The sequence below is a fragment of the Mytilus galloprovincialis genome, chromosome 13 (genome assembly GCF_965363235.1).
Source record: "Mytilus galloprovincialis chromosome 13, xbMytGall1.hap1.1, whole genome shotgun sequence".
In the NCBI taxonomy this organism is placed as follows: Eukaryota; Metazoa; Mollusca; class Bivalvia; order Mytilida; family Mytilidae; genus Mytilus; species Mytilus galloprovincialis.
The window spans coordinates 48,606,223-48,628,026 of NC_134850.1; the positions used below are offsets into that span (position 1 = coordinate 48,606,223).

Consider the following 21,804-nt stretch of genomic DNA (forward strand, 5'->3'; position numbering starts at 1 on the left):
CACTTGTTTCTGGTAAAAAAAATATCAACATACAACATTTGGGACTATTATACCAATATAATAGTACAATTTAGTATTATATAGCTTTGATATAGGGGGATTAAGAGACAGTTCAGCGACTTCTTATTGATTTGGATGAAAATAAAAATTAACACCACAAAATGTTGTTCTGTTTTATTTTATTAATGCGGTGTTCTCTGTTCGCGTTAACAAAAAAGGGAGCTTTCAAAGAGGTCCGCGTTTACATTCTATAATTGTATGCAACGGTGCCGCATGTCAACGTTTGAAATGATATTTAACTCATTAAACTTGATTTTTTTAATAAGTTGGTAGTCTCGAATATACATAATTATAATATACCTTTATAGGTGCGACATTAGTAAAATGTGAAGAAACAAAATAAACTAATAGAACTGCGGGAAAATATATTGAAAATGTTAAAATGTAAGTATATGATTTTAACGTTTTAATAAATAAACTATGGAAATTCAAATAAACCTTTGTAAAATAAATAAGCTTGTAAACTTTTATTGTTCACGTATGAATAAGTCAAAATAGGAAAAATATAATTCGCCAATACATTTTTCGTGGGCGGAGTTAAATCAAATACGCTGTTGATCTGAAGCAATCAATTCATTATTCGGAAGGAAATGCTATACTGCATTGCTACAGTTCAAAATCACAAATTTTGAAGTTTTGTGGATTAATCAACGTAAATTGCACTAATCAATTAACATATTGTGTCAAGATTAAAGGATTATAAGAATACAGCGGAACCCGTTTGATCCCAGTGGAAGTGTTTTTACAGATTATTCGAATACGCGTACACAAATCAAATATATAAGTTAATGTTCTATTACATGTGTAACAAAAGTGGTACTTTCCTTTATTATTTTGTGAAAATAAAAAACTAAACTTATTTTCACCTGTCCGATAACGGGAAAGTTTTTACCTTAGAACTACTTGCGCATGCGTTAATGCTATTTTTGCAGACAGAAAAGTGAAACACTGGCCAAAACATGGCGAAGCCATGTCGCTTCGTAGGATTTATATTTCGAGGCCTTGTGTATTATTTGTGGTTTATATCATCTTATATTTCTTGTGAAAAAGGTAAGTGTATTGCTGGACATAAACAGCTATTTTGTAAACGCGGCACACATTATAAACAGACGATAACAGTACACACATATTCAGTGACAGTGTGTCAATAATTCTAACTTACACAAACAAAATTTAATATTTATCCACTATTTTCTTGTTTCTAATAACTTATTTTCTTATTTTTGTGTATGATATTGGCTTGTTGTTGTCTCCATTGATTTTTGAAGCTTTTGTTTTGCTTGAGAAACAGTTGACATCATTGATTTTGTATTTCAGAAACTTGGTAAAGAATGTGTATTTACTCAGTATTTTTTAAATCACCCATGCGAACAAAATCAGCAGTCTCTCATGATTTATTATGACATCAGATATATCAATTTATATTTCTCCATTTCATGTATTTTTTAAATCTGTATAATGTATTCTTTTTGTTCTTTTGTGAATATCAAAGTAATTTTTGGATAAATTAAAAACTTCAAAAGAAGAGACACCCTTTACAAATTTCATTTTAATTAAAATTTTATCTTATAATGATTTTTGGGGTTGGAAATGTATACTTTTTGATTTTTTTGTTGCTGTGTGTTTACTGAAATTAAAAATTGTCAGAAAAAAATATTTCCCCTGGCAGACAGTTTTGTATTGTAAAATAAATTAGAAATTTATCAGAACTAATCAGTGCTTCAAGGGATAAATTCAAATAAAATTACCAATTATATCAGATTTATGGCTTAAAGGATGATTCACAATTGTGTCAAATTCTTTTTCATCATACAATAATCTGATGATATTTCATTGTTATCTGTTTTGGCTATTTTGTCCAAGTATGTAATAGGCAAGAAAAAAACAATTATAAAATAAACATGTTTAATCTAATTCAAATAAACAAATAGATATGTAAATTGCAGATTGGTTAATGATTTTGATAATGATTAACAAAAAAAAATATTCTTGACTGTCAGAAGTGTTGATATAGTTTTAGAGGACAAATAATACTGAAAATAATTTTCAAAACATATAGAAGTGGGTCCTGGATGAAAAAAAAAAGAAAAATAGTATTGCCTTCATATAGCATATTTAGCCTTAGTTATTTATTTGCAAAATAGGGTGAAATACGTTTTTTTGTTTTTAAACTCCAACTAAAATGAAGACAAAAAAGCGAACATCATGAACAAATTTCCTTGGAAAATGTAAATTATTGCGTTTGGATAAGGTCTGTGTATGTATCATTTACATTTGAACAAGACCATTTCAATTTAAAGATGTAATTACATCGTTTCGCACTGTGTGCAATCTCAAGAGTACAATGCATTTTAATTACCACAATTATTTCTTCCAGTGGACCAAACAATTATGGTCGCAAACAAGTTCGTTTTTTCAGCCACATTATTTCGCTTAGATTGATCAATACAATGAGGTTCAGGCCTGTACCAAATCACCAAGACGTAAATTAATATGACCACTTTGATATTTAGTTTAAAGAAGATGACTTTATTGTTGCTATTACTGTGATCAATGAAATGAAATGTAAACTAAATAATTTTATAAAACAGGATTTTAACTTTTTGAACCAATCTGTCATGTTGACTTACAAAAAAAACTGAAGCTTGATTTCAATCATCATGTCTGCTTTTAAAGTAAAATGAAACTAAAACTGTACTGACATCTAAATGTATTACATGTATCATAGCCAGAAAATATGAAAGTTGATATGAGTAGAAAGAAAAACTTGCATGCAAGTCTGTATTCTTAAAGTTGTGTCTTATTTTCTATTTTAAGTTTAAGATCATGACTTTAAGATGGCAAGTTTTTGGTTTGTAGTGCCTTAGCTGATATTTTTTGTTTATCAAAATAAATTTTCTGTCAGTTGAGTTTTCATGTTTTCAACCAATATTTCTATTCTTATTTGATCGTATTTTGACAGGTATTTTATTTCACTTTTGTCCATAAACCGATACAAATTTTGTGTGTATTTGCCAACATTTGGCCATACTCAGGGTTTAAGCTAGGATTTTGAGGGCTTTAGTCACTTTTGCGTGCCATGAAAATCAACCTTTTTTTTGTGTAACAGCAAGGAACCAAGGATGTATGTTACTAGCTTCATCTTTGACTTTGTCAGATTTTAAAGGACTTTTAGGCATGACTGGCAGTCAGTATTGTATGATTTGACTGTATTGGTCCTTATTATGAAAGATTCTGACATGGGATGTGGAAACTTAGTTCACAATTTCTATTCAGTTTGTTCCAGAGGACATTCCTGAACAACACAAGTTGGATTCAATTTTTTTAAACAAGGAATCACAGTAGGAATTAACTTGCAATGATTTTATCACTGCATAATCATTATCCTTATAGAACGTCTACATAGATGTCTGGAAATCATTTCTATTAGGTTGGGACTGTATAAAATCCTTTTTGGAACGAGTATAACGACTGAAAGGAGGTTGTAAACAAATCAAGAATGGATAACGTTTGCTACTTTCGGTTTTAAAATGAAACGAAAACGGGAAGTGACACGTGGATATTAAATTCAAAACGAGTCCGGATTCATCAGGAAATTATCATTTTTCGGTTTTAATTCCTTTAGTTAGAGATATATATTTGTCTCTCTCGTTTAATTGCTTCTAAATGATTTCGTATTTTACGTTTTTTTATCAGGGTCTATAAATAGTTAAAGGACTACTTTCACGCATGCGTAGCACAAAGTACAGGAAGCACCTGTTTAACTCGTGAAGACAATTTGAACGTTTTGAATAAAGTTTTATATAATATTTTTAAATGGAAATGACTATGTCGAAAGTTTTTGATGGCAATTTATATCAATCATGTCAATTGTGACGAAAATGCGTTCAAATGACGAATCTACGACAAACGAACTTCAAATTGTGATCTTTTGAGAAATAATGAAATTCAAATGCGAACTGTCCGGGAGTATAAACAAATTGTTTCGATCAAATGACGTAACTATACTCCTGGTTGTTGAAATGCCAACTGACTGATTTTCCTGGGGAAATAATTATAATGGTCAATTATGATTTATTAATAATTAACGGATTAGTGACCCATCGGATGGCGAAAGGCAGATTAGTTGTAATCACAACTTGTAACACCTGTTGAAAATGTTAATTACCTGGGGGTCATAAACTTGTCAAAAACATAAAGACAGGTAGATTTATAGAATTTTAATGAGAAAATATTTTTACACTTTCTAAATTTAAGTGACGAAATTGATTTGAAAAACTTTCGTCAATGCGAAAACCCTTTCGTAAATTACGAAAGTGACGAGCGCTAGCAAAATCACTGGCCATACTGTAGCTTCTTGCTGTAGTTTCTTGTTAAACGTTTTTTTTAAAACAGTTGGATAACTTTATTGAATTTTTGTTTTCATAAATTAAATATTCAAATTATGTAGAAAGCTGCAAGATGAAGTTAACCTGACAGTAAATTCTTTTTTTACTGTATCACTTTTGTCTATTCTCACACTTCTTTCCTTTAACGATTTATATGCACATATTGGCCTGATATACTTGATTTAATGACACTTTACTACATCATAGGATAAAGTAGATGGATGGTCAACAGTTGGCTCAACTTCTTTGTCCTTCAGACTGGAGGTTTGACCTTTGTCAAAAGAGGTCACCATGTTGTAGTGGACCACAAAGACATTAACAGATAATTTTCTCTATGGGACTGGTCATTGTAAAAATTCAATTGTGGTCAGTTTTGTGACGAATTATTCTATTTTTCTGTCAACACAACTGATACTTTAGTTAGGTTGGGGTTCAGACTAATTATTTTCTCATTTTTGTGGTCTGTGTATCTCGGTTTTTAAAAGATTTGAAGATAAGGCAAAGGAAGAGGATTTTCCCAGCTTCCTGAACCTACTAAAACTTTACTGCTTACCCTAGTCCATACCATAAGTATTTCAGTCCAAGTAAGGATCAAGTCAACGAGCATTTCAAAATATTAAAAACATTTTTTTTTTTGTATAAATCCTCTTGAATTTTTTGTAAACAAATCACCCTAGTTATACATATGTGTAAAAGAAAGTGAAAAAAAATTCTTAAACAATTTATTGTTGGTTAAAATCAAAGTAAAATCCTGAAGATTAATATCTTTTTCTTTGTTATACATACAAAATGTTTCCAGTATCATTGATTAAATTTTTGCCAACAAAAATGTTTCCTTGTGGGATGAAAATTGACCAGACTTTCATTTTGACTACATACAATCATTTGATATAAATTTACAGGATCAAATACACAGCTTAATCTTAAATCTCCTTCTACCCAAATTCAATACACTTTTCAATCCTATCTTTTTATCTCGTTCTTTCAGTAAAACTTTTCTTAAGAAGGCTTGATAGCAGATAAAGATTTATAAGGCCCAAGGACAATTATATTTTAATCTTTTTCATAGCTATATTTTACCTGTAGCGGTCAAGTAATCTGAGTGGCCATTAGGCTGGACATTTGGACATTGTTGTCAGTTTAATTGAATGGTTGGACATTGAAAGGCTGCTATTGAAATTCAAGCCGATAATTTAAATTTCAAAGCCTTTGCTATTGAACTGTTTCACTTGTTGACTTGGTAAACATGCATTAAGGGTGCGTGGCTGTGTTCAATTTTGATCTCGAATGGGCTTGATCCAGTAAATTGCAGTCTTTTCATATATGGCAATCATAAAGAAGCAAAGAAAACTTAAAATATTAAACTTTTTTTTTATCATTTTATGAATTTTTAAAGATTTTAAAAGTACATGTACATGTATTTGTCAAATTTCTATTATAGTGTTTACACTAAATTACAATTTAAACGGAAAAAAATAAGAATATTTTTACGATAAGTAGAAAATATTACAACACATGTATCTTATATAAGAAATGGTTTGCCATTTACAAGTCTTGGGTTTGAATTTGAAAACTCATCATGGTACAAAAACATGTATCATCCTGCTATGAAATTTTATTTAGAACTTTCACCATGGAAAAACACTTTGTAAGGAAGAAATTAATGAGCTTAAAACAGTAAGAATAAATTGATAAGCAGTTAAACATCTTGAAAATAAATTAGATAATAGGTAGTAAAATAAAAATGCTTTGAAGATTTAAGTTGTCTAAATAATAAAACATGTATCTTGCAAATAACCATCATAAAATAACTTGGTAATAGTCCCAGGATCATACAACTACAAGTGTAATAGTCCCCCGTTACTAGTTAGCTATTGTAAAACTATAAGAGCATCTGTTTCGGGTTCTTGATTCCCTGATATTTTTAAGGTCTTTCCTCTCCGCGAGGAAAGACCTTATTGTTTTTCTCCTGTTTTTTTTTTTTTTTTTTTTTTTTTTTTTTTTTTTTCATCCAGCATTTGTTTGACATGGCCTCCCCTCGTTTCTATTGGAGTTATCAAGACCAAATATGGACCATCGGTAGACCTCATCATGAAGTATTACCAGATGAGGCTGTGTAGGATTTCATCATCCCCTTTAGAAGTTATCTCCCTTTTATTGTTTTTTTTCGACATGGCCCCCCCTCGTTGTTTTTTAAGATATCATGACCTTATTTGGACAATAGTTAGATCTCATCATGATGTGTTACCATATGAGGCTGCTAAGGATTTCATCATTCCCTATGAGAGTTATGTCCCCTTGAAGCAATTTCTTTCTTTTACATTTTTCTCAAAAAGTATTCAAGATAGAATCGATTTGAAAACGGCAACATGTACAGGACCAGATGGCAATGTTAATTAACATATACAATCATTTTGTTGTTAACCCTTATAAGGAGTTATTTCCCTTGAAAAAATATAAACAATTTTTGAAAAATTGTATCTCGAGAACCGGAAGTCGTAAAGACTTGGGACCTACACCAATAATCTTAAGTTCATGTGACCTTTAATTTGCATCCAAGGTCAAAGGTCACCGAGTGCAAAAAAAAATTACTCTGCAATTTCAAGCTTTCATATTAAGAAAACGATAAGAGTTTGCTGCATACTTACAGCGTATAAAATGTTCCTCTCGACGAGCTCTACATTTTATACACTGACCTCAAAAGAGTCCGACTGTCTGTTCAAAAGTTACGACGGGATGATTCTTAAAAGTATAGTATTGTGTGTATATCTTTTTAAAGGTAACAAATATCAACCTACTATAAACTGCAAAGATGATCAGTAGTTCAAGACCTTCAATTTGAGGTCAATGTCAGGTCATGATGAAATTTCACCTTGACCTTCACATTTTACTATGACCTTGACCTTGTAATATTTGAAAGGTCAAGTGGTCCTGAGTTGAATGGTGATAGTCCCATGTCTCTACGACTTCCTGTTCTCAAGTTTTGTATTGCATCATATATTTGATGATTAATTGTGACCTTGGTAAACTTTGAAATTGTCCCAATTCTTTTTCTATAATGTTGTCCTTCAACTGTAGATCATTTATCATTTAACAGATTTGAGATATCTATTGTCGTTTTAGAGATAATGCAGTTTGAAGTTTTTCGAGCGGAGGCATGTATTTCTGAATCATCAAGAGCTTACCACTTAAAATGTTTAAGAAATTGAAGAGGTTGACATAGTTATATGTTTGACCAAATACCAAAAACATTCCATGGAAAAAAACACCAAAAAATCAATTTGAAATTTTCAAGTTTTGCATTGACTTTGTAAGTTTCATAACTTCTATTTATATAATTGATATTGCATCATTATTTGCACTTTGTCAAATGGGGTCATCTGATATATCAAATTGAAGGTCTTAATAAACTCTACTTAAAAATGAAAATTTTAAACCCCCTTTTCATCCCAGGGGGACGGGTGGGGTCATTTAGTGCAAACATTTAAATTTCTCAGATGGTAAGGTTGTCGCATATCAAATGAAAGAACATAAAGCGTACATTTCAAATTTCAAATTGACGTCTCCCAAAAATGGGTTGGATGGGGTCATTGAGTGCAAAAAATAAATGTTCTTTTAAGGTAGGGTTGTTGTATATCAAATGAAAGGTCATGATGTGTACATTTGAAATATATAATTTCTCGACCTCCAAAAAATTTGTTGGATAGGGTTATTAAGTGCAAAAATCAAACTTTCAAGAACATGGTGTTGTCGCATATCAAACGAAAGCTCATCTACTCTGTTCCATATATCATAATTCCGATATCAAAAATGTAGACGGATGAGGTCATTAAGTGTAAAAAGCGAAAAGTTTCAGAAGGTATCAAACGAAAGGTCGTACAAAGTACAATACGAAAACATCACTTTTACAGGAAAGACCTTTCAATTGTTTTACAAACAATTGAGATACTAGTTAAATCTAGTAATTGTTGATGCATGTACATGTTTATATTTGGGTAATAATGATGAGGTTTATAGGCCAGATCCAATTAAATTTGATAATTTCACAATTTGGTAGAGCTCTCTCCAATTTTTGTTTTTTGATGAATTTTCTATTTTTCTTTACATGTAGTTATATCGATCATGTGTTATTTCAATATGCTTAATTTTTTTGGCCGGACCAAAATATTATTTGCCTGGTAAATATGAAAATCATGTATATAAATTATAAAAAAATGTCTGTTTATATAATCATTTGTACAGACAATTGTCAATACTTATCAATATTTTAGTTTCATTAAAAACACATAAATACTTCAACAATATAATATTGAGAATTGAATTGAAACTTCTTGCATATGAGTTCTGACATAATTAATTTAAATTTAGACTGTTTTGTATTTTCCAAAAATTAAGGGGGGGGGGGTCTAAATTCCTGTTTCCTGTGAAGTATTATAGAGATTAGTGTTGTAGATTACAGTTGTCAACCATACTTTGATAACAGCCATAAAATTATACCAATGGACCATTATATGTAGTGGTCAAGTATTTACACTATTAGAGTTTATTGTCCAATAATAATGGGATTAGAATTGATAAGACTAACTTGATTATTAGTTTATAACTATAAAATGTGATGTGAATTTAGATGGTAATGATCTCATAAATGTCTAGGGCTACCTGTCATATCAAAATTGACCACTGTCCATTAGAATTCAGTCCACACTTCATATAATTGGGAAGCTAGGCAAATATTTGTTACAGATAATTATATAATATCTCATTTACTCCCTATTTCAAAATATTTGGGTGTTAGTCAACATTTAAAGGTCATTATACAATTATTTACATTCTTAAAATATTCAGTTTTAATTGAGTTTTATTAAAGTAGACAAGAATAAATGTGAAGTGCAGCATTGCAAACCTGAAAAAATTGCACCTTAAAACAAAGACGTCATCATAAATATATTGTTTCATGGTACAAAGAAAATAAAAAAAAGTTCGGAACAAATTTAATGTTAATTTTGATTGATTAAAATTAGTAATGAAGAATTGCATAAAAACTTCAAACGAACAGAAATAAATACAACAAAGCTCAATCCGTCAAACAGTAGGAAGTGACATATGGCCAGGGAATTGTGTCGGCCCATTACAGGTATCGATGATGTTAGAATCGGCCTGCGGCACAGGTACGTTTTCACCTTTGTCTGCCCAGGTGAAGATTTCAGGTGTAAATGAGGTGTGAAGACATTGATCTATCGTGTGGAAGATACATTATTGTGTACCTGTTTGTTGCTGACCACAATTGTTTGGTCGTCCCTAGGATAACTTTACGATTTGTCAGATCAATTAAATTCCTCGGACATTAGAGGTGATCTGGACATTTTTGAGCGAGGGAATTATGATCCATGGTGATAGTGGTTGTTTGTTTTCATTTTATTCTATGTTTGATTGGTTGACGAAGGAGTGATTTTTTTCTTCCGTCTTTAATTACTAATGATAAAAAGACTAATTGTTTTTATTTTAATGTGACACAGTACAAGAATGTTTACATATCTTTAAAAGTACATTTATGTGTGATTACTTTGTGACACCTATATGCGTCAGACTGAACTTCATATTTGACAAAATGATCTTTTTCTGCTGTGACTCAAAACTGATCTTTGCCTTTTTCAACCAAAATTTCAGTTTGTACTTGAAAGCATTAAAACAATAAATCTAAAAATATTATTTTTGTCTCCTATATGATTGAATGTGTCAACACTTCTCACCCTGGTGTTGACACACATGTTATAGTCATTAATTTGATTGTTGACACCTGACTATACCCAGGACACCTCAACATTCCAAGTATTAATTGATATGGAGGTTTATCTTTCATTAAGGGTGGTAATTAATTTATGTATGTAAGTTATTGACCCTCATCAGTTTAATGGCTATGACCCATGTCAGATTCTTGATAATGATTTTGTTTGTTTTTGTATGTTCTCTAGAGTTTATTTTCAACGGTATTACGCAATATTAATATGTTAAAGGTTTCAGCTAATGTTATGCCTATAGTCTTACATAATGCCACATAACTAGCATGCATCCTTCAAAGACACCTCAATTTGTTTCTGGTTATTCCTGTTATAGGGAATATTGTTAATTAAAATAGCAATTTTACTTGAAAAGAGAAATTCAATATCGACAGTTTATTAACCTAGAAGTTGTAACACTATCCAATATAATAATTACAAGAGAATGATTATCTAATTTTATGCGTTTGATCTAGCTTGTAGGTTCCCTTAATATTGGGTTTAAAACAACAATAACCTTATTCGCCTTTCTTTGATATGGGCGGTAATTAATTTGGTAAACTATATATATTTAATTCAGTTCATCTACTATGCATAAAGTTGATCCCTCTTGAATATAGATTTATGGAGTAATTTTTTTTGAACCGCAGATCAAAGAATTTGTAGAATTTCGCATTGATCGTCTCCACACTTTTTTGAGAGCATTACTCAATAGCGTCACGCTTCAATGACTTCCTGTTTGAAGTTGCACAATTTGGAAAGTTGATCAATTAATTCGGAACCTCTCAAGCATATTAACTATTTTAATACAGCTACAAACTGCAACTAATATAATTTTCCAGTCCAGAGAAGTGCGTAGGGGAGTCGATCATGGCTGATTGACATGTTCTATATTTGTACTTTGTAAAGTTGCCTCCAGCGAAGTGTTTACAGTGCTTTGCATTCCTAGTTTGTAATTATGTGGATGGACTTAGAATTACCAAAGACAAGTTTGAATTAGGTTGTACATCATCATCCAAGGTCATACAAGGTTATAGTCCTTGGACGACTGTATCAATGGTTACTTGTCCATTTCCCTTCATCTGGCTACTTTATTTCTCATTCTTCCAAATATAAAGTTTATAAGTCTAAATGCAAAGGATTTGTTTATTTATATATCTCGACTTCAAAGGATAAATATTCTAGTAAAACAAAATGTTTTATATTTCAAAATGGCGACTTGACAACCGAGTGTTGTCAGCTTCTTTTATCTTCACATTCTAGCATGCAATAGTATTTAGCTTAAGTGCTTACATGGCAAACCATCACTTGATAACAGTGCACTTTTATACTGTTTCAGGATGAAAATTATAATTGGAGATCAATTACCGCTTTGTAGTTCCCTTAGTGGAAATCCTTGACAAGGATTCTAATATTTTGAATGACATTTCAGTGACATTGGAAGAGGATTTTCATATTGACTAACTGTTAAAAACCTATTCATTATGTCTTTGAGTGTTTTGAAGTCCTGCAGAGCATTGCAGTGTTGTAATCTTTAAATTTGCAGGTTTTAGGTTGATGTGGTTGTAGTTGAAATAAATGTTATAGACACGAAATGAATTAGTGTACCTATTGGGGCGCTGAAAACTTGTTTTAGGTATTTTATATAAGGTACAGTGTTTCAACATTTGAATGATCATGTAATAGTTGGTAAAAAGTGCAACCTTTGTATTTGTCCCCTTATATATAATGCTGTATCAAACAAAATTCTTTAAAAGATGTAAGTTTTTGTATCTTCAATTTTTGATATCACTGAGTTCTTTTATTTCTGCTAAAATATATATGAACTAGTTTGAAACACTGAAAGCTAAATCTTATATAGGAACATTTTCTGATTCTTTCAGTTAATATAGCATTAAACATGTACCTCCTTGGCTCAAATCTATCTTGCGATACCTTTTGAACATTAGCATACTTATCTAGAGATTACCACCAACCGCATAAGAGGGTTTTTAGCTCTTATTTCATCATGTCTCTTTAGTTAGTGTTACATGAAGCTCTGGGATCTTGTTATTTTATCAAGTTGAACTTTTAACGATAAAGCCAATTTGCTTTAATTCGAAATTTATCTTTCGTATTTTACATGTGGTGCAAAATGATCCCACATTTGAGATGATAGCATCTTAAAACAATTAGAACACTTGTAGCATGGGAGTTATATCACTCTACTAATAGTATTGTTTATTGTCAAGTTATGAAAATTAATGAGATTTTATAGCCATTTTACTGCAGTAAAAGCATTTAAATCTGTATCTGATGCACTTAGTTATCTGTGATGAGAATTTATTTAGATACATGATGCTCATGATGTTAATGCTTCTTTGTGGGCATACATGTATTTTCTGAGATTTATGTTTATTTTCCTCATCCTGAAAGCAAGACATTAATCCTTGCATTCTTGATGGAAAATTCCTTTTTATAGATAATCCAAAGTACATGCATTTAATGCTGGGATTTTCTGGCTGATTGACATTTAAAACTTCTGGGTTTTCCTGTAATGTGATATTATGTCATACTGTGCCTAGACTTCTGTATTACCATTTTAATGGCATACTGTAAAACATGGTATGGTATGATGGTATGGTATGTGTTATGGTATGATGGTATGGTACGAATACCATCATACCATGGTATGGTATGATGGTATGGTACAAATTCCTATACCATGGTACGAATTCCTATACCATGGTACAAATTATTATACCATGGTATAACTTGATAGAATGAAGCATGGTATGGTTTTTTGAAGTAGGAAATTTTGAAAAATTAATTTAGGCAATATGAACTATGATTTTGTTTTAATTTGTTGACATTATATATATGTTTTATTTATTAAAATAATATTTTATGAAATAGATGTAGACAAACCAGATAGACTATCACTTACATGTATAAAGCTGTGAACAGAAAACAAGAGAAAACTCAATTTAAACATCTCAGATAACAAGATAAGATAGATATAATTTCCTGTTCTGACACATTATAAATGGCTGTCAATTATTCTTTGAAATTTTGGGAAGTACTGCATATCTTTTGATGATAATCTAGATAATGTAGTTAAAGTTTTATTGCATAACCTTCTATTAATGGTCAACTTTGCCATAGGTTCTAATTTCTCAATGATATTAATGAACGATGTAGTATCCTTTATATATGTAGACTGATTTTGAACTATAAGTATAAGAAAATGATCAACATAATGACCTATAACATGCCAAGAAATCCTCGCTAAAAATTCCGGTCGACCCCCTACGGCAGTCATTAGTAGCTAAAGATTTGATTTCATTGAAGAAATTAATTTATGACCTTCATGTACGTGTCGCTTAGAACACAGCCATATACCAAATGGTCAATATTAATCATCCATGTAATTTGCTCTATGGGGTGTTTGCAGAATTTCAACGGAGGCAATTTCTTGGCATGGGAGAAAGGAAGAAAGACCAATCACAATTTGTCCTATATTTGTTTTTCTCTTTTTTAATTACATAAAAAAATAACCCTTTCAAATATAGAGTTCATAAGATACAAATATTCCCTGTGGACCCCCCCCCCCCCCCCTTTTATTTGTGCTCTCTATTTTCAACCCTCGAATTAAGCTTTCGAATCTAATTAAAATTAAAACCTTGCTTTCTAACCAATCTATTCATGTACCGGACCGGCAACTTTCTTTATTTAATACGAAAAGCCTTTATTTAATACGAAAATCTACAGTGCCGTTATACAGATGCATGTTGTTTGCTTGGAGTCTCCACCCGAAAGGAAAGAAATAGTCTAACTCCAAGATATTATATTCCTGCATCACGTGATTTGTACCATGTGGAGCTTACATTTGAATAAATACCGAATATGGAAAGTGAAACTACAATTCAAAACATAAAGTCGGAAGGCACAAATAAGAAAAAGAAATTTTTTTTTTTGGCAAAAGGTGCAGGTAAATTCTCTCCGTGTTCAAAATATACATGAAATATTTGCCACTGCCCCTTTTCTGTTCTATGAATTCTAACCCTGAGTTTTCTATCTGTTACTCCATGCCAAGAAATCCTCGCTAAAAATTCCGGTCGACCCCCTACGGCAGTCATTAGTAGCTAAAGATTTGATTTCATTGAAGAAATTAATTTATGACCTTCATGTACGTGTCGCTTAGAACACAGCCATATACCAAATGGTCAATATTAATCATCCATGTAATTTGCTCTATGGGGTGTTTGCAGAATTTCAACGGAGGCAATTTCTTGGCATGGAGGGGGGGGGGGGGGGGCGGGGCAATACCTTTTTGTGTTAACCTGTTTTTGCTTTTGTGTTTTTAACTGTTATTTGAGACAAAATTAAACTGTTAACTGTTTTCAACTCACTGGCTGTCATCTGTTCTGTTAAAATTTGAAATGTTGTTTACTGTTTATATGAAAATGGGATTCCTGTAATTTGTTACTAGACACTTAAAGTGTTTTTGGACATAATTTGTCCCTGAGAACTGATCTTACATGTACCTGTAGTTTACAAGAATTTTAAGATTCACGCTAATCACATTAAATTTGCTATCCATTTCTTTCTTTACGGTGCTTGCTCAAAGGAGTGACATAAACAGCATATATGTAACTGCCTTTGAGTATAGTAAATCCTTCATAAAATTTAGAATGGAAATGAGGAATGTGTCAAAGAAACAACAACCCGACCAGAGAGTAGAAAACAGTCCAAGGTAAACAAAAAAAGTCGCTTACACAGTGAAAAAATCTTGCACCAGGAGGCAAGCTGAAGCTGGCTCCTAAGGGAGCAATAATTTAACTTCAAAAAGGGGGTGGGGTTAGAAGTTATATGGACGTTTTCTGAACAAAAATGTGTACTAGTTCATATAAAATAAACGTGACAATACACTCCAAAACATATAAATGAACCAAAATTTTTAAAAAACAAGACTAGAGAACAGGTTCCAGACTTGTTACAGGTGCAACAAATGTGGCAGTGTTAAGCATGTTTTGTGAGATCTCAACCCTCGCCCTATACCTCTAACCAATGTAGTTCATTACTGTCTCCTATCTATAGTTTATCCCAAAGTTAACAGGAGTGGCCACTCCTCAACCAGCTAAATCCCTGTTTTATTTAAAAGTCATCCAAACCCACCCAAGCATATACATATATATGCTCATTAGCATTGATAATGTTTTTTGAAATGATCATAGATTTTAAAATTGAACCAATGAATATTTTGTTTACATTGTTTTTCAACCAAAATTCTTGTTCCTGTTTCTCATTGAAAAAAAAAGTTTGTTTTGGAAAAGGTCAAAAAAGAAAGAAAGAAAACAGATATTTAATAAAATCCTGTTTAAGAATAGGTTTATTAACTTTTCAAAATTTCCTCTTTTGAAAAACCATACCATGCTTCATACCATAGCATAATAATTTGTACCATGGTATAGTAATTTGTACCATACCATCATACCATACCATGGTACCATTCATGTATACCATGGTATGATGGTATTCGTACCATACCGTCATACCATACCACATACCATACCATCGTACCATACCATGTTTTACAGTATGCCCATTTTAATGAAGTATATCACACTAGTGGAATAGAAAATAATTTTGTTTTTTTTGCTTGTTTTCAATAAGAGATCTATTAAAACAGTACGAGATTTAGTCGGGCTGTGGGATGTTTTCTCATGTCAATACGAAGGTTTACTAATGTATTTTGTGGTATATTAAAAAAAGAAGTGAAATGAGGTAAAAAACTCCAGGATTTCTACATTTCCTGATGTACATGCTCTCTGAGGTTCTTATAAAAATGTGTGCTCACATAATCATATTGGACCTAAATGATTGATATTCACACCAATATGCAGTTTTATGCACCAATATGCACAGGGCCATAATGCAGTGCATTGCACTAATTTTTGCTGTAAGATTCTGTCAATAGTTATGTGTTTTCTTCAAAGATTAAGGAGCCCCCCTGTAAGTTTAAGAAGGATTTTAAGAGCATTAGAATCTGTTGCCTTCGTAAATATGAAATCTCCCTTTGCTCTACAATTAAAACCCAATCCTTTCAATCAGCCCCCATCCGTTCTGACAGGGGTTTCATTATCTTTCATGTTGACCGGTACATTCCTATTTGTAGATGGTACTTTTCAATGTATTCAATGAACATCTCATATAAAAATTCCTGAATTCAGGCGGTACTTATCAGTAGCATAGGAGGGTAAAAGTACCGGGTACCGCCTCCTAATGAATGGGCCTGCTTTCACTCAGTCCCAATCCTTTAAAAATGTCCAGGGAAAACACAACAGTTTATTTTTGTCCAATAACAATCCAGTGTCCAATGTTGTCAATATGCCAGGTTATTTAACCAGCTGTTTGTTAATAAATTGTGTATTCTGTACAGGTAGGAAGTACTATGTCATGAGAAGTGGTGTCATATCTCTCCCCGGGCTACACATGATGGATGGTCAATCATTAATTATAAAAAAATAATGATGGTGTTGTTCCTCTAAATCTGTATTTTGGTTTATATTTTGGAAGATGAATAATTTGATATTGTAGCTGAGACATAGCTTTTTTAGGTACATTCTATTTCTGTTTAAATTGAGAAGATTTTTCTTGTGTATGTACAACTAACCCCGGCTGTACAGTTAACCCAAACAGCATGTAAATACATGTGCAATCTAGTAGGAATTAAGTAAAGCCATGGCAAATTGAGCTGAACCTATATCTAACACTGGTCTTCTAAGAGCCCAACTACCTTCAATGAATATTCTTCTTGTAGGTCGTTGCAGCCTATTTTTAAACTAAAACTGTCTCTGTCTTCTGTATGTCCTGTTGCTTTGAAAAGTGCTTGTTTTTTGCCCATTATCTTTCAGAGCGAATTGTTTTGTCAAATGTACTTTTATGGTATTGTGAAAGCAATGATATGATTATTGTTTTTCTTGTTGTATTAATAATCTTTCACTAATCCATCACCCACATTACATTTTAATGAAAATTCTCCCTGCCCAACGGGTCATGCAACATTTAATTAAATAGATATCAATAATCAAACATTGACTTAATCAGTCTGTATACTGATAACACTAGAAGCAACGCTGATCACCTGTGGTCGTTAGACATACCTGCGACAATACCCCTGTGCCCAGGTATCTACCCTCGCCAAATACTTCTATTATAAACCAAACAAACATGTTCGTCATTGGTACTGGTTCAAGTCGAAAAGAGAGAATTTATCTTACTTGGGGAACATTTGTTTTTGACAAGGGTCGTAAGGTGGAGATAATCCCTTCCGTTTATTTACAAACTGCTTAAGAAAAAATTGAAAGGATTGTTTCATTGAATTTTAGTAATGGCTAAAATTTAGAATTTTAAAGACGTGTTCCGCCTTCTTCGACAGGGCTTCAATACTTTTGTTGACTTAATATTTTTCTGAGTTCAGAATTTCAATGAAATTTTAATATTGAAATAAAGTAAACTTTAACAAACATATTATTTTGCCCGCGTGTTCAATTGTTATTCCATTTTTGAGGTAAAATGGAGACAGATTTTCTCGCTTTTCATTTTATTGATATGGATTTTTTATCGTAATGGGAAATGTTTTTTCTTGTCTAGAAGATCGCTTACTGACCCGTTTTCTCATTGAATTTCAATTGCATGTTTATATTCACCTTTAGTGAGAAATCTTTGAAATCAATAGTCTTTTGCCAATATACAGAAATTGAAGTAGGAATTATCAATAAAAATATTGTATATTTTAGTCAAGATGAAATGAAAATACTTAAATTGAATGTGTTGAAGTCATACAATATTATAAATAAGTCATCTTCTGAGTGAGAGTAGTGCAGTTTATCAAAAAAATATTTTAGAAATTTGTCATTCCAAACAATATCATTATGAAACTGCCTTAAAGTAACATGGAGAAATATTATCTTTGTATGTCTGGATTTCTTGTCTCTTAATATTGAAACTAAAGAAGTACTCTAGTACAGTGGCCTCTGAGTACCTGATTTGTTTTTGGTCAAGATATCTGACATTGTTCTGAAGTAAAATTTTGAACTTTCAAGTCTGATTTCATGGTTTACCTCCTGTCATGGTAGATTCAGTTTGTAGCGTGTGTCAGGAAGTCAAAGGCTTAACTATTGATTTTTGTCATGTCTCTTTTTTCCCATTTATAACCAGTGACAATTTCAACCAAATAATTAAATTCTAGAATTTAACAAATTACTTAGGCTTGATGTTTGGATAGGTTTCTCATCAGTCATTTCAAGAATTCAAATTGAAGGCATTATTTTGTACTTGCAAATTGAATTGATTTTCTTTCAAAAATATTTTTGCTCTATAAAGTTGTAAACTTAATACATTATCAAGTGTACTTATAAATATAGCTCTGGAACTCACAAATTCTGATTTCATGTTTTATTGGCATTTTTGAGCTCATTATTCAAGATTTCAAGTTGAAGTCAAAAATTTTATTGACTATTTTTAACGAAATACTGGCCTTTCATTGCAAGCATGTTTGAGCAAAAAGTCAGTTTGATAAATCATTTCTATTTAAGGATGGGGAATAAGTAAAAGATTGTTTTTGGTTTAATATATATCCGAGAAAAACAGGATTAATCAGCTATTTTTGTTTTCAATGTTGATCAATTTGAAAAAGTAGAAAAAAATGAAGGAAATTTGCTTTTGGCTTTTTGATCACAAACTAATTAGATAGATTGATATGATAAATCTTCTTGTTTACAAAATAATTTAGTGTTTTCCCTCGGAGAATAATGGTGAACTCCACTCGGCAAGTGAAAAGTAAGTCACAATAGGACATCATTTACTGTTTGTCGTATTCCAAGATTGAATACTCTGTCCATAATATAATGAAGGGTTTCAAGCATTGGTACATAAATAATAGATTACTACGATCGGAAATATAATCAAGTATGGATTAGCGTTCATTAATCACATGACTCTGATTTAGTTGGGCAGGAACATAGTATTATAACAGGAGATTGAGTTGTCAAACCCAGCACTCTGGTGATGGTCATCCTTAAAAGCTTTTCCACCAAGATCGTATTTTAGAACAAAATAATTGTCTGGATAAAGAATTTACTGTGTTAAAAGAGATGTTGGACATTGTACTGGACACTATTGATGGCAGATAAATCTTGTCTCCTATCGATTTCTCTCATTTTGATGTGAGAAAAAGACGGGAAATATTTTTTTTTTGCAATTTACATCTTTGACCAGGAAATAAGTTAATCAGAATGAATTAAGTAAGAAGTGGAAGCATTTATATTATTTTTTAAAAGACATTTGTTATGTGAAAGCAACACTTATAAAATAACCATTAACCTTATTAAGCTTGGACCAGCTTATGTACTAGAGCGTCCGAGACATTAACCTCATAATTTAGCTTGGGCCAGTACTGGAGTAAGTCCTTGACATTAACCTCATAATTTAGCTTGGACCTGAGTACTGGACTGAGTCTTTGACATTAACCTTGTAATTTAACTTAGACAAGTACTGGACCGAGTCCTTGATATTAACCTTGTAATTTAGCTTAGACAAGTACTGGACCGAGTCCTTGACATTAACTTTGTAATTTAGCTTAGACAAGTACTGGACTGAGTCCTTGACATTAACCTTGTAATTTAGCTTAGACAAGTACTGGACCGAGTCCTTGACATTAACCTTGTAATTTAGCTTAGACAAGTACTGGACTGAGTCCTTGACATTAACCTGACAAATCAGCCTATCCTGACATATCATTTACAAATCCACATCTGTCTTAAATTATATTGTTATGTCCTAATGTATTCTACACAAATTGCTCTGAAACAAGACAACAGCATTCAATGTTCTGTATAAAATCCAACAAAACATCATTAAAACAGTCTGTTAAATGATGCTTTCTATGTAAATAGTGCACAGAAAATCATTTTCAAATAATTATTGTTTGCCAATTCTCTTCAAATTACAAGCATCATTGAACAAGAATACTTTGATGATAGTACTCCTACAGTAGCTGTTGATCACATTATTGGGACATGAACATTTAGAAAGACAATATGAAGTTATACAACCATACAATAAACTATATTGGAAATACAATTACGTTTTTTTATCTTCTGGATTTTTTAATAGTCTTGGGAGTGATGATGTGACATGAGCGTTTATTTGTTTATTTTGTACCAGCAAAATACCTTAACTTAGGTTTTATAAATGGATCTTGTTTATAGAGGGAGAGAAACATTTTATCAATGATTTGATGTTCTATTTATAGAAATAGCAGCCATTTTGGTTGTGACATCAGTGTTGTAATGGTGGTTCATCTTGTTTTCTTTTTAATACAGAAAATAACTTTACACAGAATTTGAAATACCTTCAAAGTTCTTATTTATAAAAAAAATCCTTGTAAAAGATCTAGGAGTAGGCTATCATGAGAGACTCTGTTCAATTTTGTGACTCAGTTTTCCAAAATAGATAACACATACATCCACATGTCACCTGTAATATTTCATTTCAACGCTATTGATTTCTTAAAAATTCAAAAATTATTTAATTCATTCACTTAATTCAAGAAATCAGCAGGCTCTAGAAAAATTGATCTGTTCAAAATTTGTGTAGAACCCCAGGAAATTCCTTATGATCCAAAACAAAATTTTAAATGTCTTGGATTGTCAGACAGAAAATTTAGTGAAACGCTTCACTCAAGCTTAAATTAAATTCAACCATGCATAATAATTTGAGAAAAAAAAGACTTATTAGATTTCTATTTGAAAATTTTGTGACATTTAATACCTTAGATGAATGATCATGTAGACTTTTTATCAAGGTCAGATTTTCATGGTTAAACCATTTGTATTTTGACATGAAACTAGATTTAAGAATTCATAAAAAAAGATGATTTTCAGAATAAGAAAATGTGATATGGATTGGTAGTAATTTTATTTCACAATTCTAAGAATTTTTTAAGCCATTAGCAATAATCCTAGAATATAATTTGTGCATTTGTATGTTTCTCAGATTAGAAGACATCAAAAATCAGATGATAAATAACTGTAGAACATCTTTAAGTCTTCCTCAATTTATCGAGGACAATATTGTACTTCTATATATAGCGAAGACACTTTTCAAAGATATTTCTTTTCAATGGGCTTTTCTGATTCAACCTTTTTGTACTTTTTTGACCATGAACATGTATTTAACTGAACTTAAGATGGTTTCCAAATTCTCATGTAGAAATACGTGAGCAGATTGCTTAATAAAATCGTGATTTTTATAGAAATATTACCCTTTGCTATTTTCATCATGTAAAGGTTGTATCTTAATGGATTGGAGTTAAAGTAAACATACAATATTACATAATGCTGGGTGATTACAGATGATATTTTATAACAAGGTATAAAAATCTCTTCATTCTCTCCTTCACAACTGATCATTAAGTAATATTTAACACCTTTTTGTGACATTCTTTTATTACATCAGTATTTTTTATATACCTCAAAATAGTGCTAAGTATACTTGATTTGATCATTTTATGGGGGTATAGTGTGAAGCAGAGG

At 31.5% G+C, this 21,804-nt stretch overlaps 1 protein-coding gene across 6 annotated transcripts in view; it reads left to right on the plus strand.

Moving 5' to 3' along the window:
* Positions 1-640: 640 nt before the first annotated feature.
* The window catches only part of LOC143056322 (ephrin type-A receptor 4-like), an 88,012-nt gene continuing 66,848 nt past the window's right edge, over positions 641-21,804 (plus strand). For 4 of the 6 annotated variants that reach the window (XM_076229409.1, XM_076229413.1, XM_076229410.1 and 1 more), the window contains exon 1: positions 642-1,110. In XM_076229409.1, coding sequence (XP_076085524.1) covers positions 1,020-1,110 — 91 coding nt within the window. In that variant the 5' untranslated portion in view covers positions 642-1,019. Of the gene's footprint in view, positions 1,111-21,804 lie in introns of all 6 variants that reach the window. The other 2 variants (XM_076229411.1, XM_076229414.1) reach the window with 1 other exon arrangement.